The following is a 19,532-nucleotide window of genomic DNA, read 5'->3' on the forward strand; positions in this document are numbered from 1 at the left end:
AACTAAACTTGCAAAGTTTGCAGTTGTGTTGGCTGTCACCCCGCTTCCCAATTAGAGTGAGCCAGTGCTTCATACGCTGATATATATATAACTTACATGCCCAGAGTTGGAAAGTATATCTGTGTCAGCCCTCGACTACAGTGCGTTTCATCACACCAAGAGAGATGAAATGGAGAAGACACACTTTCCATCAACAGATTTCACACACGTTGTGATGTATGTCTGGAGAAAGACTCTATTTCAGTGTTTTCTAACCCAATTCTTAAAAACCCTCTGTCCTGCTAGTTTTTGCTCTATCATTCTTTACTCTTGCATACATGACCTAATTATATGGCGCACATGTTCCTGAAGGAGCAGAAACAGTAGTTGCAGGACAGAGGTTTCTTGATTGGTCATATATCCCATAGACATATAGATGTAGACGTAGCATTGACTGTGTCAGCTCATTTGAGTCATACGTCAAAATGGTCATCATATTAGAAAGAGCAAGACTAGTATTTTTTTTTTATATAAAGCTCTATAACATTTATATTCCTTAACCAATTGCAATAAGTTGTGTTTATATCTGTTGGTTTATGATCTACATGTAGTAGGAAAAAAAAAGTTTTGTCTCAAGTAAATGAGAATTTTGATATTGAGATTATAATTGCTGCTAGAAGCTCAAGAAAGAAGTGTGTGTTAGGCTTACATGAACTGAATTACTTAATGTAACTGGTAAATAATTTCTCGTCAGGAATTATAAAAACTTGCTTTTCCAGCATGGATTTGGCTTACTTATCTCAGCTAATAATTGTGGAGACATCCCTGTATAACAGTGGTTCTCAAATGGTGTGCCATGGCATAGGTGTGTCGCAGGATTTTATGATAACCAAACATTATTTTTTCAATATTAAACTGGGTCTATACAAAAAGTTATGGATGAATTTTTAAGTTGACTGTATCAGTATGTTATGCACACCCATTTTCTAATAAAGAGGCAAACGTTACCTAAAAAAAAGTAATTCAATTTTATTTAATTAATTTCTTGAATCATTTTATTAATAAATATTTCAAGAGTAATAGTTGGTTGTCAATTGTTATTTGATATTAGTGACTAAAAACAAACAAGAAAAGGTGTGCCTTCAGATTTTGGCTTGCCCTTTGGTGTGTATTGGGCACAAAGAGTTTGAAAACCACGACTGTATAACATATTCAATGTGGAGGAAGACAACTGTCAGCTAGCTAGCGAGCTAGCCAGCTAACACTGTCTGCTTATCATCAACTACTTGATCTGAATAGAACATATTCTTTGATTAGGTTATCAAACAATAGATCATAGATGTTTGTTTCTGCTGCCAGAGATAGCTAACATAGCTAGCGCGCTAACCTTAGCAAGCCTTCATTTTCCCAGGATTGTGTAGGGTGCAGATGAAAACCAGTCGAAACGCACATTATATTACATAAACAAAGAACATGTTTTCTTGTGGTGGCACTTAAAAATGATGGTGGTGAAAGTTACTGTATTTTGTTAGGATCAAAAAGTTCATGATAAACAGACAGTGTTAGCAAGCTACAGGCTAGCTAGTTGAAAAGCTGTCTACTACCACATTTAATTCTATTGTATAGGGACGTCTCCACATGTATTAACAGGAAAATAAGTCTAATCCATGGTTAAAAATATGAGCTGCACAATTCCTTATGACAATAAATTATAACCCAAATATTGAGATTCCAATTCACTGGAAACAAAACTTGTATTTCGACAACACATAGATCAGAAACCTTTAAATGGAAAAATGACTCATTGCAATCAGTTGAGAGAGAAATGTAAAAATTATAGTGCTTTTTAACCAGAAAAAAACACAACATTTCTTCAAAGGCGAGCCCTACACTCTCCAATATGGCGGCAACATTGACTGAAGGTTCAGCAGCCAATGAAGGATCTACATTTCTATATCTATGATCAACCTCCCTTTTGGACCCTGTCCTCTTTTCTCGTTACACTGTAGTGATCTTCTTGTCCTTGGTGGCCTGTTTGATGGCGGCCTGCTCACAGATGATCTCCTTCAGCCTCTGCAGCCGGATGTTTTGGGTGCTCAGGTCCCCCACACCTGTCTGACTGCGGTGGAGTAAGGACAGGGCGTTGATGTACTCCAGCTCGGTGTAGCGGACACCCTGGTCCACCACCAGATTCAGCAGCTCATCTGCAGTGTTGTACAGCATCTCATAGTACTGCCTGAATGGAGAGAGAGAGACAGAGAAAATAGGAGGTTATGGAAAAAGAAATAGAGTGGAGAAAGAAACAGTATAAAAAAGGACAGAAAATCGAGGTGAAGCAGGGGAGGGGAGAAAAAAAAGTTAATAACACTTTGTATTCCTCTTTGTATTATTCCAGTGCAGAATCAAAAGGAGCAACAACAACAAAGGGGAAACACAGAAGCCAAACTAACTGCTGTTGCTGTCAAGCCCAATTTCCTGAAAAAGGACTTCAAGGACCTCACCCTGCCGCCACTGGGAGCTGAAGGTAGAGGGAAAACATTCACAGGCAACAAACTACTGAGACCGTTTTAATAAAACACTGTTGACAGAACCAAAAGAGGAAAGAGGTGTGTGTGTAGAATTAATAGGTCTTTAACCAGGACTTGATGCCACAATGGGCCATTTGAAAAAGACCATGAAGTACATACTGATACAGCACAAAGGGAGAGTGAGCGCTGGTGAATACCACACACTACAACATCAGACATAAAGGTCAAATATACCACACAGAAAGAGCAGAGACACTCTGTGTGTTTTAGGGTTTAGCCGGTGTAAAAATGTTCAGAGCAGTTTGAAATTAAACCAGGATACAGAATTTGCCCGCCATGATAACACCTGCTGCCACAAATTGAGCACAGCGTTAGTTCAGGCAGGACATGATGTCACGCTCAGCTCACATCCCAGCTACATCAGCTGATCTCAAACAGCCCAATCAACTGATGGAGCAGCTGACTGATCACATGATTCCTTTCTATGCAACCAATTGGTGAATCTCATTCAGGGCGCCATATTTAAACTGCTCTGACCTGCCTACTGTTGCTGCTTCCTCTGCAAGCCACTTTGCAACCTGCCTCCACCCCAGCTCCTCCTTTTCATGCTGTGTCTGACTATCAATGTCATTTCTGTTCGTCACTGCTCTGTTCTGTTCCCAGGGGTCTTTGCTGCTGCTCTCCGTGCCTTAGGCTTTCCATGTAGGCGCATGGAAGGGCAGGAGGTTTGCTTTCTCTGCCTTAAGACTTTCCATGTATGTGCGTGGAAGGGCAGAGAGGTGTGCTCTCTCTGCCTTTGGCTTTCCACGTAGGCGTGTGGAAGAGGCGTGAGGAAAGGCAGAGAGACCCAACAACAGAGCCATACCACCTAATATAAAACTGTAAATGGAAATAAAAAATTCTGTGTTCCTGACTGAATTTGATCTTCTATTTATGTAGCTAGACCTTTAGAAGCACTGTTGGAATATATATATACTGTTGAGTTATCCATTGCACCGTACTGTCGGAGGGTACTCTACACTAGTTTTCTCAGCAGCTGCTCCTCTCATCCATGGATATGATCAGCTCTGATTAGATCGGCTGGTCAGTTATCTGCCTAACAAATCCAACTGCTGCTGAGGAAATGAAGAACTCATAAAGAGGTTTGGCTGCACTGCTTTATGGACTTGCAAAAACCTCCAAATTTAGAGAGGGGACACAGAAAGAACAAAACAAAACAAATCCCCACCCCATCAGCTACCACACTGGGTGTCACAAAGATTTCAACTTCATTTCAACTTTCATGAATCAGCTGTTCCTCGTCCATTGCGACGCTTTCAAAGCGAGCAACTGGAATAAATAGAAATTGGGCGTCCAACAAAAGTTAAACTCTAAACCGTGCACAGCGTTGCTCACGGCCAGATAAAGCAAGGCAAGTTTATTTATAAAGCTCATTTCAACAGCAATGTAATTCAAGTGCTCTACATCAAACATCAAAGGCATCAAGACAAGATACAAAAGAAACACACTGTAAAGAACTTAAGAATAGAAAATAAAAGGTTAAAATATACTAAGACATTCATAAAACACAAGAATTGAAGTTGCAGTGCAGTCAAAATCATTTCAAGTATTTAAATAGTTAACATTATAGTGCAGTGCAAGAAATGAATAAATATTTGATTTAATAAAAGGCAGCGGCAAACGGATATGTTTTCAACCTTGATTTAAAAGAAGTGAGAGACAGATGACGTTTTCCGGGAGTTTGTTCCAGATATGTGGTGCATGAAAACTAAATGCTGCTTGTGCATGTTTAGTCTTGACTCTAGGGACACAAAGCGGACCTGTCCCAGAAGACCTGAGAGGTCTGGATGGTTCACAGTGCAGTAGAAGATCAGAAGGTTAAGACATCTCTTTTGTCAACTCAGTCAAATCCAAAATGTTGCCATATTGGTACAGTTTTAGTTTTCTTGAGAGTGTAATTCTGCTACATCTCATCACGTCACCTCAAAAAACACCTTAACCTTCTAGAAAACAAACACAACATGTGCCACTTGTCCTCTCTCCCACTTCTACTGAAACTTGGTCTCCTTCATGTTGCCAGTACTCAGCTCATGGCCTTAGACATTAGCGGCCCTGTTAGTCTGTTTATAAACAAACATAATATTATAATCATCACTTTGACATATTGCTCATTACAAATGCAATACAAGTTACGCTGTGAGGCTGCTGGCACTGATTAATAATGTAGGCTACTTTTTAATTTGCCAGAGTGTCATAATGACAAATGCCAGTTCATCTGGTTTGTATGAAATCAAACTGGTGTAAGCTCATGCACCAGACTGACAACAGCCCAGCACACGGGGCGCCCGCCCCACCCACCAAGCCACCGACGCCCCATGTGTATGTGTTTATATATATATGCTGTCAGCAAGTATTTTTCACTGAACATCTAGAGGTAGACCTCCTGTGTGTGAGAGCATAGGATGCAATTCTTATTAGAATCAATGTATAGAGGAGTAGACAATGTCTATTCATAAATATGGATCCTAGTCTGATGGTAACTTGTTACAAACACAATTTACACATTGCTCTGCAGAAAGCACTGGCACTTGGCAAGAAACTGGCGTTAAGGTAATGCACAGGAGGATGTTGGGATGCAGGACAGACAATTATTCTTTGCTCCGGGGCAAAACAGGTCAAATACCTTAGAGAGTGTGTGTTTGTGTGTGTGTGAGGGATTGTGTCGGCCAGACAATTATGCTCTCAAACACACACAGGAACAACAAAATGAGGGCACACACCAGAATAGATTTCACCACTTTCTGCCCCTGGCTATGGGACAAATCCCATTCTCTAAAGATACACTAAATGTTACACTGCTATAATGTAGTTGTAGATACAGTCAAAGCAAGAGGAAAAGAGCTGAGCTACATATGTAATTTAGTTTATTAAACAACCTCACCCCAAGGTCCATTTAACAGCTCTTAGTTTCTATTAATTCCTGTACAATACCAAAATCAATAAGGTGACTCCTGAAATTTGCTTGGTTGTGTAATTCATCACAGTGAGGATCAAATCTGTTCATGTTTGTCAATATTGTATTTTGATTCTGTGGTAATTAAATTAATTCATGTCTATACTGTACAGAAGAGGATGTAAACTGATAGAGGCCTTGAGCAATAGGAGAAAAAAAAGGTATGCCTCCACCAATAAATCAAGATGCAGTTTACATTCATGTCTGTCCAGACTCATGTAGTGATGACTTTAACGAGATTTCATAAAAATGGCAAAATGTGGATGCTTCAACCAGATCTTTGACCCGACAGCACATAAGATCTATACAATCATCGCAGTTTCAAGGTGGACACCCAAGATTATTGTCACCTATTTAGTATCCGACCAAATGTCTCCCCTTCTATTCCTGAGATATGGCGTTGAGTAATGGCCAGAAAAGTGTTTTTGCAGAGCATTATGATGTCAAGGTGAAGTTGACCTCATTATTTTATCCTATCAGACATTTGTGTGAAATGTTAGCATTTGTATTCTTGGGTTACAGCCCAAAAAGTGTTTTATGAGGTCACAGTGACTTTGACCTTTGACCCTCCACCACCAAATTCAATTAATTCATATCCAAGTGATCATTCTTAGTTTATGTGAATACCTGGATAAATAAAATGTATGGTTAGCCAACAAAAGTAAACACCTACATAGCTTGGAACCTGACATTAAAAAAAAAAAAAGGTGTTTTAAACATTCGCCATATTTAAAATCCAAAATGGCCACCATAGAGAGTTTGAAAAAAATGGAAACATTAGTTTACCAATTCCTCATGTTTTAACGATTCCAAAAATGTATAACTCCCCACTAGGAACTGGACTATTTGGTGAGGTCCCAGTAAACTTTGACCTTGAGTTTAAGTGGAAGTTTGTGCCAAATTTGAAGAAATTCCCTCCAGCCATTCCTGTGATATCACATTTACGAGAATGAGACAGACAGACGGATGGATGGACGTTCAGACGTACGTACCTATGGACAACCTGAAAACGTAATACCTGGGACTAAAACAGTTTGGGTCTCTGTGGCTGATTTCGTTTGTGATAACTGTACAGGAGGTGAATTTTTATATAACTCACCAGTTTAAATGTTATTTAGACTTAAAGTTCCATAGATTTAAAGGTGGGGCTGCTTGAGTGACTGCAGGTGTCTGCAAGGCATCGCTACAGTCTAGGACAGTGGTTCCCATCTGAATGGACCGCAAGTGACTCGCAAATGTGTCAAGTTTGTAGAAAACATCCTTTTTTTTTATGAAATACTGTGAATTTCCGGTAAAGAGCTTTTATTTTAAAGTGCTGTTTCCTGCTGTAGAGTGAGTGAATAACAGACAGCTACTTGACAGAGACAGCAAACTAGCTCAAGGACATGGCCAAACCCAAGTATGATGCTCAATATATAAACTCTGTGGACTCTGAAATAATGACTATGGATAAATCTGAACCCCATGGCTGGACCAGTTGGGAACCACTGGTCTAGGGGTCAGATGCACCCCTTGCTTCTCCACAGCGCCATCCTCTCGTTCAAATATAGTCACTTCTGGCTCCAAAAACTCCAAGACATCCATGGTCAAAATGCTGAACTCGAGGCTTTAAAATAGTCGTCCAGAAACCAGTGGGTGATGTCACAGTAGCTTTGTCCATTATTTATCTAGTTTATGGCGTAACCGCAAGTATTTCATACAGCTAACAACAATGACTGTGTGTTTGGCTTTGAGATTTGCTAAAATTCAGACGACCTAGACTCCAAACTGTGCCTGAACGCATCCTGCATGGACACAGATGGAGGACTAAAGCTTCTGCTGCTGCTGACACCACTCCTCCTGCAGTGTCATGGCTCCCTATGTAACAAGAGCAGCAATATATGCATTTTAATGAGGCTGTGTCTCCATGTGACACTGACTATACTCCGAATGTTGGGCTGAAACGGTTTCAGGCAAAAGAAGTTCCCCTTACTTGCATTAACTGGCCACCTTGACCAAGGGCATGTACCAGTCACTCAGCAGCAGTGGCTCCTGCTGCTTTGCCGTTCAGCAAGGAGAGATAATTGTGACTCTGGCATTGTCAGGCTGATGAAAGGCCTTGGAGGTGTTGAGAGGAAAAAAATATGTTGGGTCCACCTGTTTTCAAATTTCTCTTTGTGTGACAGCAGAGAGAAAGAGTGATTTCTAATTACGTCCATCAAAGCATCTGGAGAAAGGGGGTTAAGCTCTTTACTGTGCCAGAGGAAGATGAAAGTAAATGGATTCAAGTCTTTAGTGATTTCTGATATGGTGCAGTAAAAAGACACTTTGGTAAGAAAAGATATTTTTATCTCATTTGTTTAGCTCCATCGCCCATCCAAGACCCATTCCCTCCTTGAGATGATCATTTTCGATGCTAACAAGGCCTTAATGAGCACTCTGGGAGCTTCTGTTCCAAGGTGTTTTATGTGCTGTCATTTCAGAGATTCAACAGGAGAAAAAAAAAGACCTGGAAAAAGTAGTGGAGGGGTTCAATGAATGAGATGGAAAGATACAAAGAGAGGGGAAAAGAGTGATGACTGAAGAGATGAGCGAGGAATAGAGGTGCATAATATCTGTTTTTTGGCCTTCTCCTGACAAGTGATGCCCTTGGTCATCGAAGCATTTGCATTCCGTCTCCCTCTCCATCCTCCTCTCAATTTCTCTCCAAGGTCTGTTCATTTTTCCATCCTTGAGCTCATTTCATGAATACGCTTGTCAATATTGATGAGGGTCACATTGGTTTACTCCTTAACCGGGGGCAAGACAGAAGAAAGGAGCGGAAAAAGATGAGTCCCACATGTGGTTTTATCTCATAATGAAATGTGCCGTGTATTTGTGTAAATGTCTAAATGCTGGTGCCGCTGAATGTGAATCTGCTTTGAATCTGTTTGTATCTGCTCAGTATGTGTTTAAGTGCTGGCGCATTCACCTCAAAAACACAGCAAAACATCAGCTCCAAATGCATTACCATTCCGTTCCCCAGACCCGGCGATTAGCTGCACGCTTGAGGCAAATCGCCTCGTTATATGATCTAATGGGAAAAACACATATCACTGAACACAACACAAATTTCTTTTGTTGAGGGAAGATGCTTTTAACACAAGGCCTTCGTCTTTCAAATACCCATCCTCGGCTCTCAATGGGACGCAGCTCAGCAGAGGAAAGAAACTGTTGATTTTTAACAATAAACAGGAGCAAAACTGAACCTGACTACCCGAAATTGATTTATTCTAACTTTCTAATGGGGCATAATTATTGTTGACATCTGTGCAGTGGGTGTGTGCTAAGTGTTTGTGGATACAGTTTAATTTGTTGTTTTTAGATAATGGTTATTTGCTGTGGTTTGTGGGTCCAAAGACATGCAGTTAGGATTAATGGAGAGTCTAAAGCCCAGTTCAGAGCAAAGATTTGTGACGACATGAAACTGATATAGAACATCGCAGAGTAAAGTTGCAGTGGTGTGAACTGGTCCGTCTCAGCTCAACTCAAACCAGCTGATGGTGTCACCTGCAACTCAGTTTGTCTAGTCGGCAGTGGCAGGTTTCGGAACATAAGGCATGTCACCTGTTTCAACAGCCAATCGGCTTGTAGCTGAGTCCGCTGACGGTGTATTTGCTTGCAGTACTCTCTGACAATAGCCTATGGCCAAAGTTAATCTCTTTTAAGTCCCTGCGGCTTTTGACACATATGTCGGTCTTTGTCCTCATAGTGTGTTGGTGTTGGATAGTTGGCTGTTGCTTTTGCTCACTGTATGTGCACATGTCACACACACACGCACACACACACACACACACACACACACACACACACACACACACACACACACAGCCACCTCATAGACTGATTCATTGGCGCAGGTTATTTGGATTACCGTGACATATTTATTATGAAAACTTCTGAAGCTCAGGTCTTTTGTTATTTTGTCATGACTAGAAATGCAACTGTAGCAACTATCACTATCCTGACTCATATTTTTGGAAGCTACAAATTCTATTCAGCCACAAAATAAGCCTGAAAAGCTGGAAATCAGAACAGAAGTATAGAATTGTTGCATAGAGATGATACACCTTGTAGAGTTGCATTGGAGTAAACTGGCATGTTTTCAAAACATTGCAGACCAGCGCATTGCAAGTAGTTTCCAGTTACACATCTTCTCTTAGTGATTCTTTGGTTTAAACTGGTCTTAAGGCTACGTTCACATTAGTAATCGGATTGTTTCGCTCTCATGTGACACAGATAGAATATCTTCAGAGACGTGTCGACACAGAAACCCGAATTTTTCCAAACAGATCTAGGCCACTTTTGTTTCTCAGGTAATAGTTTCACCCATTATAAATGCCCATTGCTCTGAAGGGCCATTCCTCCAGAAATATGCTACACACTCTTCCAAACAGAAGCACAAGGCTACATATATGCCAAAGGGCATCATCAGACCTTCCTACTACGCCAATCATCGGGGAGATGAAGCTTACATCAATATGTAATTCATTTTTTTCCCTCAAATCACTGTTTTGCAAATCAGACATTCTTTGTTGTCACTCTAACACACATGTATGTGAAATTATTGGCTGCAAGTTCACACTGATGTCAGATAAAGGTCGCTTTGAACATCAATGTGAAGAACCTAGGCAAAAACCGTACCTTAAAGGTGAGTGTGTCTGTCTATATGTGTCAGCCCTGTGATGGATTAGCAGTCTGTCAAAGGTGCATTTGCCTGTCGCTCAGTGTGAGCTGGAACAAGCTGAGGGTTTTATGTACTTGATAGATGCACATTTAAAATCCAAAAAAAAAAAAAAGTAACAGTTTCCACTACAAATTATCTCCAACTTCTTGTTGCTGCGTTTGTGTAGGCTCACTGACTGACAAGTATGTAGGCTCAGCTCCCCGTTTCAATTAAAAAGCCCCTTCTGGTAGACGAGTAAGTTATGCACACAGTGGGAAATTAACAACAAACATCCCTGCTGAAAACTCAAATCATGACTGCAGCCACTTTGACAGACACCGCATTCTGTTTGGACATTTTTTCCTCCAGTCGAAAAAAAGCAAACAAAAAACAATTTGTCTAATAAAATAGTAAAAGTAGCTGGAAAGCTCTGGGATCCATCTGTTGATGCTGCAGCCGCCAAGTGAAAGTAAAAAAATACCTCATCAGTGCTATAAAACAGGGCTTAACTACAGCATAATAGCAACTATAATTCACTTGGCAGTGATGCATTTAGGCGAAAAAAAAAACCCCACACAGGATTTGTTAAAAGCCGATCCACTGATGCTCATTTATAACTGAAGATGGGATGCTAAATCCACTGTGTGGTTTGTTGTCCTTTCTGTAACATCTAATATCAAAACAGAAAAGCTGCACCCACAGGAAGAGGCAGTGTGTGAGACTGTCAGCTGTTAGTGTGTGTGTGTGTGTGTGTGTGTGTGTGTGTGTGTGTGTGTGTGTGTGAGTGTGTGTGTTTGTGTCTGAGTCGTGACGACAGCTGGCAATCTGGCCTCTGCTCAGTACAAAGGGGAGGGGGCCTGTTCAGAAAGAGAAAGGTGTGTTTGTGTGTGTGTGTGTGTGTGTGTCTATATGTGTCTGAGTGATGTATGTTAGCGTGTGCTGAAAACACTTTCAAACAGTTCATTACCCAAGCAGTTGGAAAGCCATTTGCCAAACAGGGTAAGGGCTGTTAATAAGATTAAAATCTCTCGGCGCCCCGCCATCAAGAAAGAACCCCCAGTGACACACGCGCGCTACCACACAAACATACACTTCCTTTTATCCGTTAAAGATGCAGCTAGTTAATGAAACAGGCATTCTTTTTTGTCCGCAAAACCAAAGTGAATTGTTGTTTTGATTGCTTTCTTCCTGAAAGTCTTTCTCTATTTATGGCCTTCAGCCTCCCTCTGTGTCTCCCTCTCCTTCCACACGCACTAATTTTACCAATTTCCACCTGCTTCCACCCCAAGTCCCATCTACAAGAGCAGTGCTTTAGTAATCAGCGTGCGTGTGTGTGTATGCATCAACATGCCTCCATGGTGCGCTATTCTATTAAATTTTAATTAGCCACCTCCCTCCCTTCCCTTGTATACAAAGAATATTAAGTAAATTTATGATGCGTGGATGCAGCATAGGACAGACAGATATGTATGAGAAACATGGAGGGAAAGAGGGAGAGTGGGGGGGGGAGGAAGAGACAAAGACAGAGAGGATGAGAGAGGAGAAAAGCACAAGAAAGACGAGAATCAGCACAATTCATCCCCCCCTCATTTCCGGCGTGTATAATATTAAGGCCATTACAGGCTGCCTCTGTCAGCCGGTTTGGAACAACACGTTAGTTAGTTGGGGGATCGATGGAGTGAGGAAGGAGGAAGAGGAGGAAGGATGAGAGACTGTGGGTGAATCTCTCCATCAGCTGTGAACCAAGACTTGTTGCTGCAGTAACAGATACCGGGGCGACTGACACCAACAATGGGGCTTTTCAGTTCCTTTATCTCTCTTGGTATAAATTTAGATAAGGGTGCACCAATTGTGAAAATCTGGGCCGATACTGATATCGATGTTTAAAATAACAATTTGGCTGACAGCTGATACCAATGGGTTTGTCGTTGTCTTTGTTTTTGTTGTTACGTATTCCTCCTTTTGGCCAAGGGAAACAGAGAAATCTTTATTATAAAAAATTTGGCTGTGTTAAAGATCTTTGAATGAGCCAGATTTATTTATACAAATTTATGAAACAACCTTGAATATAAACTTCTTTCACCTGAAAAAAAAAAAAAAAAAAACTGCTTCAAAAGTCTTTTCAGTGTGTAGAATATATTATAATTCCCTCTCTAACACCTATTTCATATTGCTGTGAATGTCTCCTTCAAACAACTGTATTCAAATTTCTCACCAAAAACTAAATTATATTCATAAATTCATGAGAACACATCATGAGAGAGTTAAATTAACTTTGCCCAATACTCATTTTAACGGAATAGATCCTGAACACAGCATAATATAACTCAATGCAACCCATGGATCTATAAAGAGACCTGGATACAGTGACAGAGGCGGGGCCTTGGTCATTCCTTCTAAAGCTGCTCACTGGCACATCAAAAAAAGGTACAACTGCTGTGTTTAAAACTACCTGGATGATCAGCGCTGCTTTCACATCACTGGGCCCATAAAGCAAGCACACTTAAGACTTCCGCCAGCCAAGTCAGCTTTAGCGGTTTAGCACTCCTCTAACTTGAATGGGGATTAAATGGTTTAATCTTGCGGCTCTTCTAGATATTCTACATGTTAACTAAGTGACATAGTGTTGGGGTGGTTGTGACGCGCATGAAAATGTATCCAGTGATTTACAGGCATGTCTTTCACAATGTAAGTCTATGGGGAAAAGTTTTTAGGCACCAATGGCATCACGTGACAGACTCGGAAGTTGTAATTCTGCTGTTTGGCCACTACAAAAATTGGCTTCAAAGCCCGGCGGACTCCCGAGGGCATCCCAGTAGAGATCTCTGTTCTTCCTAAACTGGTTTTCTATTGTCCCTAGGATGGCATTTTTCTCAAGCCCTGCTTTTTAGCCTGTGCAAAACTGATGTGACATGACAGGAAAACATCGGCCACTTCCTTTAGCGAATGCCATCTTACAATAATGTCATCTGTCGACAGGTCAATGGCAATTAACAGGGTGAATATTAGCCGATACTGGTGTTTGGCCGATTCATCAATGCATCCCTACATTTAGAGTTTAAAAAATAGAGATAAATCTTGCAACACCTTTGGCTCTAAAAGAAGAGGGGTCTTCACACAAAGGATGAAAAGACACAAGTGTATTAATTTGACATGTAAATGTAGTTTTCAAAATTGGCCAGCTTAGGGTGGATGTAGTCTCAGTCTATACATCCTGTTAAAATCTCTCTCTAAATGATCTCTCTCTGCCTCCTTCTGTCTCTTTCTCCCTCCAAAGCAGCACGTTTGTCTCTCATCTGGTAATGAGGAAAGGTCTGCAGAGACACGGAGACGAAAGCTTCATCAGCAAAGACCAGTCCCATCATGCTGCGCCATGCACAACAAACACACACACACACACACACAGACACACTCTGGCTTCATCAGCAAAGACCAGCGTCATCAAGCTGCAAGGTGCACACACGCACGTACGCACTCACACTGCATGGATAGACAGGCTTCATCAGCAGTAGGACCATCATCAAGCGGCATTTTGCGCATCCACACACAGAAAACAGGGGCAGAGGAAGGGAGGGGCTGGAAGAAGAAGGTAATGGAGAGAAAAACAATTCAGCAGAGGTGGTGGTTGGACGGTAAGAGGAAAAAAAGACAGGGAGAGAAAAGTGAAGAAAAGGGGACCGAGAGAGGAGAAAGAGAGAGATAAAGAGAGAGACACAAGGTGACAGGAAGGAAGACAGAAGCTGAGCGAAGTGACAGTGTACTGAGGCCAGGCCTAAATACAAACAGTTTTATCTGTTGACACCCACTACCTCCTGACACGGCCGTCAACTGTACTTATTACCACATTCTCTGTAGACACACCAGCCTGTCACCTCGACACACACACACACAGGGGTTTAGACACACATGCACACAAAACCAAAGGCAGTTTATTTGCCGGTGCGCACACACCGCATCTTAGAGACGCGCAGGGGCTGGGGCGGTACACTTCGGGACAATGTGCAGTACACAAGGTTCTTGTACAATTCACACATGTACACCCGCACACTGTAGTAATTTCCAGTAGCAGACAGGTGGGTGTGACGGGCTGAACTCTGGGGCATCTCCACGGTGAGCCTGTCAGGCTGGTGTTTAGCCTAGCTACGGGCTAAGGGGCTTGCGAGTTAGCTCGGGATGTTGTGACAGCCCTGCAACCTGCCTACATGGGTCACCGCGCAGCTCAGAGCAACACCGTATGTGTGTTGGTGTTAGTGAGTGTGTGTTTTGAGTTTGTCATGTCTCAGGGTGTCTGGAAAAACATACCTTAAATGCTGCTGCGTCAGACATAGAATATATTTACACAGACAAACATGTACACATTTATTTACATCTACCTCTGCTGTAGGACAAGTCTGTGTACACACAGTGTTGTGTCTGTGGTGTGGAGCGCCTGTGCTCTCAGAGGCTCGGGCTAACACTGTGCTGCAGTAAAAAAAACATATTGTAATAGAATGGTCTTTAAAGGCTGAATCCATGGCTGCATCCAAAATGCAATATTTATATGCTATTTAATAGGCTTAAACAGTCTGTAGGACTCTTTAGTATGTCTGAGCCCTTAATATGAAACCAAAAGTTCAACAGTGCAATACCACAATGCAATGTGGTATTGATGGAAACGTTCACAACAACAGACAACGATCAAGGCACCCCTGTAACGTAAATTTATAATAGATACTGTTCTCAGGTTGAATAACTTTGGTCATGAGTTTGCCGCCTGATGTGCAGTTTAGGAAACACTATGTGAAGTGTTTCCTAGATGATGTATGCTGTATTCCATTTACCACGTAAGTTGGAGCTGGGAATAACATCATACCTGTGTTGATCGTTTTCCAGTTAACAAACTGGAAAACCAACATGTTGTTCAAGCCAGATTAGCATTACCAGTTGTTAACAACGCATTATGCTGTGTTTTGCACATACAAAGTGGCATCATGTCCATAGAAGTAGACAAGACGTTGGACAGCACTGTGTACGACTGTTTTGATGAAACACAAATAATAAAGAAGTGCTAATAACCACTACATCACTACAGCTTTCACTACTGTTAATTCACAGGGCAGCCATCTTGGACCTTGAGGTCGGGTTTGTTGGGATTCAAACCTTCTTTCCAAGTTGGAAATTCGACTTTGGGGGCGTTCAAGTTTAATTTTCCGAATGGTAACTCAGAAAGTCCAACTCCCCAGTGCGAATGGAATGCACCAACATCATGTAACTATTGAGATTTGTAATGGATACAACATGATTTGGGCTTTTTGTTAGTCGTGGTAGTGGTGTGGCTTTAGGGACAGGTCGGTCACTTCACCGCTTTGTTCCTGACTGAAATATTTCAAAAACTATTTGGATGATGTGCCATGAAATTTGGTACACACAAAAATCATACCCGCTAAACATAAGCTTGTTAGCATGCTAATGTTAGCATTTGCTAATTTAAGCATTATCTGGCAACAAAGATGCCTGTGACACACAGAAATAGGAGGTCAGTCTATGTCTATGCTTTGACATAACATTACACACTGAGGTCACCACTGGTTCACATTTTTCATAATGCTTACAGATGCTGGTAGAGCTGAGGTTGGCATGGACTACGGTCATGAATGTATAAAAAGAACTGGATGCAGCATTGAAGGTGAGGTCCTGCTCATTCCTATGAAAGTGGCGCGTGAAGCTAAAATAGTTTGACTTCATAAGTGTATAATTACCCAGATCCAGGGCCAAAAGAGCAAGAGAGACTTCCACCAGCCGAACCAGCTACTTCTGCTTTAGCCCTTTTTGCGGCAGTTCTAAATGTTAGCAGATCAAATGGATTAAATCCAGATAGTGAAAATAGCCATTTCGCAGGGGTGGGATGCTCATAAAAATGTAGTCACTGACTAACAGACGTGTCTTTCCCAAGGAAGTCTACAGGAAATGGCATCATGCTACGGACTCAGAAGTTGTAGTTACACGGTTTGGCCTCTATGAAAATTGGCTTCAAAGCTCATTAGCTGGTTACCATGGTTATGCCTCTCCAACTGGCGAGGTGGCTCTCAAGAAGTGGTGTGGTAATAGCAGCTCAGTGTATCTGAAGAGATACAAACTACTGTTTATTCAGAAAGAAGTATATTGAACAATAGAAGACATTTTGGGTCTGTAGTGCGCAGTTTGTGGTTTGCTGGACTTGTGTGGATTTGAAAGCAGTCACACACACATTTTCCAATGATCCTATGCTTTGATAACTGGTGTGGACTCATGACATTAAGCCAGTCTCTAAGCTTACCTGATCTGAAACAGTAAGTGCTGAAATGATTGGTCTATCAACAGAAAACTAATCAACAGCTATCTTACCATACACATGCAGAGCTGAATTGAACTGGTTGACAGGTAAAAAGAAGAAACCAAAAAAGTTGTGAGCAGTTACAAGATTAAAACAGCCATTTCTTAGGCAGTAAGGTCTAACTGTAAGGCTAGCACTGCTAACAAACAACAACCAAGGAGACTATATGTGCTTGGATATTAAATTTCAGTGACAGCTAATTATTTCACATCTCTATTTGAGGTTACTAAATATGTTGCCAAGGAAAAATAAGTCACAACTTTCTCCATAGGCTTGGAGTGGGCTGTTGCCAGGCAACACTAAGTTTTTGAAAGTTTTGTTGTTGCGTTTTCAGTTGTGGTTTGATAAAAGATTCACCAACACATCACTGTTATCTCATCTCAGCTTCTGTCAAGAAACCAGAAATCAGCATAAAGACAGAGAAAGTGGACACACGGGACAATGAAAGGAGATCAATGGAGTGACAAGGTTGAGGGTGCAGTCAATACACACACACACACACACACACACACACACACACACAGATGTGACATTGCAGTGACACACAGTTCTGCAGAATAGGTCTGAGCCCCTCAACTGTTTCTGAGCAGATGGTCTGTGTGTGTCAGTGCTGAGGTGTGTGTGTATGTGTGTGTGACCTTGACCCATGAGCTGGTATCGCTGCCAAATTTCAGACTGAGAGACAAGAGACCACTGTAGGACCTCTCCATACAAACACACATGCTAACACACACATATGTGAGCTTTAACACCCTGCCAACAACAACAAACCCTAACAACGGACATACTGTAGGTTTTCACACTATTACACTGTATAAGAACATGGATTCAACCACAAGGTGGCACTGTTTCCCCATCATTCTTCCCAATCTATGAGCGAGAGGGTGTGTGTGAGAGGGAGTGTGTGTGTGTGTCTTCATGAGTTCTGCAGTGCTGGTTACCGGGCCTCTCCTTAGTTTTAACTCAGATCAGTGGTTATTACTGTGCCCTTGTCCAGGTCTCTCTCATCTCTCCCTTTCCCATACAAGCACAGCAGATGCAGAAAAACAGCCGTAACACACGCACACACACACACACACACACACACACACAGGAACATAAAAGTACATGGTTACACAGGCAAGCATCTGCAGTCTTTCTCAAAAGCAGGCTTCCTGCTGCGATCACTTCCTCTCCTCATTTCACTCCTGTATCTTCAGAGGTGGTAATAAAATACTGTTGAATATTCTGCTTTTAGTCTGTCTTCCTCAGCCTGCCTCTTCACTGCTGATCTTGGTTGGCTAACGTTAGTGTTCCTTCTCAGCATCTTTACAACAGTACTGTTACATGTTTCGATGTGGAGCCGATCTTTCAATATCTATGACTTAGAGAGGTTTTAGCTGCTAAATGATTGATTCTCCAAAACACAAGAGAACTCCTCTGTATTTGTGCTACTCATTTTCAACTGTTGGTACTACAGTGTACCACTTGACCTGCCTGGGTCTAGACCTTTGAACCCGCCCACTCCACGGAGGAGACCAATTTGTCTGGCATCATGACATGAAAGAGTGGTTTCTCGGTTGAAAATACAAAAATGGTCCAATGAGCGCTGCAAGGGGTAGTAACGATTATACAATTAGTGCCGTTGGCAGCACTAGCACTATTGCCGAGCTGTTGTCAAGAGATGTCAAGCTGACTGCATGCTCTCTCAGTATCAGGGACATGTATAGTTCCACATTCTGTTTGAAGCCTACACAACAAAAGCCTACAAAGCCTGCCCACCACCACTAAAAGACAAACCCACCAACACCACAGTTACTTGAAACCTGTCACAATGCAACATTGCAGTGAATAAAAATCTGGCCAAACATAACAATATTCCATTTTCATTCATTCATTTTCCATAACCGCTTATCCTGTTAGGGGTCACGGGTGTGCTGGAGCCTATCCCAGCTGACATTGGGTGAGAGGCAGGGTACACCCTGGACAGGTCGCCAGACTATCACAGGGCTGACACCTAGAGACAGACAACCATTCACACTCACATTCACACCAATAACCAATTTAGAGTCACCAGTTAACCTGCATGTCTTTGGACTGTGGGAGGAAGCTGGAGTACCCAAAGAAAACCCACGCTGACACGGGGAGAACATAGAATCTCCACACAGAAGGGCTCCCCCATCATAGGGTTTGAGTCCCCCTGCCCATGTGGTTCGAACCAGGAACCCTCTTGCTGTGAGGTAACAATGCTAACCACTTTTCTACAGTGCCACCCACTTTATAATATAAAATTATACATGAAGACATGGTCCACCTTACAGGTAACAAGGTGTAACCCTTATACTAACCCTGCATTTCTTGTAACCTAACACTTCACAGCTAGCTAAATGCTAACTTAGCATGTTTTTCAGGGCTTTCACTTCCAGACCAATGGGCAAAGGAGTTTGATCATGGACTGAGGTGTAGGTGTGGTGGGCCAGTCATGTAGCTAGTGGGCCGGGGTCTCACCTATAAAACTGTGTAGGATCCATACTGAATATGTACATTCGGACAAAAGCCAAAAATGTCATGCACCAAAAAATATCTATATCTATCAGGCTTCCACCTCACCATCTGTGTCGCCAATTTCCCATCTCCAAAATGTTTGTAAGCATCGGTCAAAGTTTCTACCATCAAGTCTGATTTTATCGATCACAACTTTTATGCAGGAAGTGGTTTACGCCACTTTCAGGACTTGTTTTGTGTGTACGCAGTTTTTATAAATGACACCCCAGGTCACGTTCCAGCTGCAGCTATACCCACTCACAACATCGCCCCACATCGCAGTTTGTTTTACTTCACTCAGCCCCACTCTTAAGACCATGTTGGCAGGGCTTCAAATCACTGTCAACTTGAAATGACAGTAGATTCAGGTGGATATCTTGGACTAGTGATTGGTTAGGGAAAATCAAACCCCCCTCCTCCACAGAAATTGGTCAGAATGTCAGACTGAAGATG

General features: G+C 41.9%; 1 protein-coding gene across 1 annotated transcript in view; it reads right to left on the reverse strand.

The window, feature by feature from the left end:
- Positions 1 to 1,387: 1,387 nt before the first annotated feature.
- The window catches only part of exoc4 (exocyst complex component 4), a 192,899-nt gene continuing 174,754 nt past the window's right edge, over positions 1,388 to 19,532 (reverse strand). Inside the window, exon 20 of the mRNA XM_033614666.2 lies at positions 1,388 to 2,215. Within this exon, the coding sequence (XP_033470557.1) occupies positions 1,978 to 2,215 (238 nt within the window). The 3' untranslated portion in view covers positions 1,388 to 1,977. The remainder of the gene's footprint in view (positions 2,216 to 19,532) is intronic.

This window comes from Epinephelus lanceolatus, chromosome 23 (assembly GCF_041903045.1).
Source record: "Epinephelus lanceolatus isolate andai-2023 chromosome 23, ASM4190304v1, whole genome shotgun sequence".
NCBI lineage: Eukaryota > Metazoa > Chordata > Actinopteri > Perciformes > Serranidae > Epinephelus > Epinephelus lanceolatus.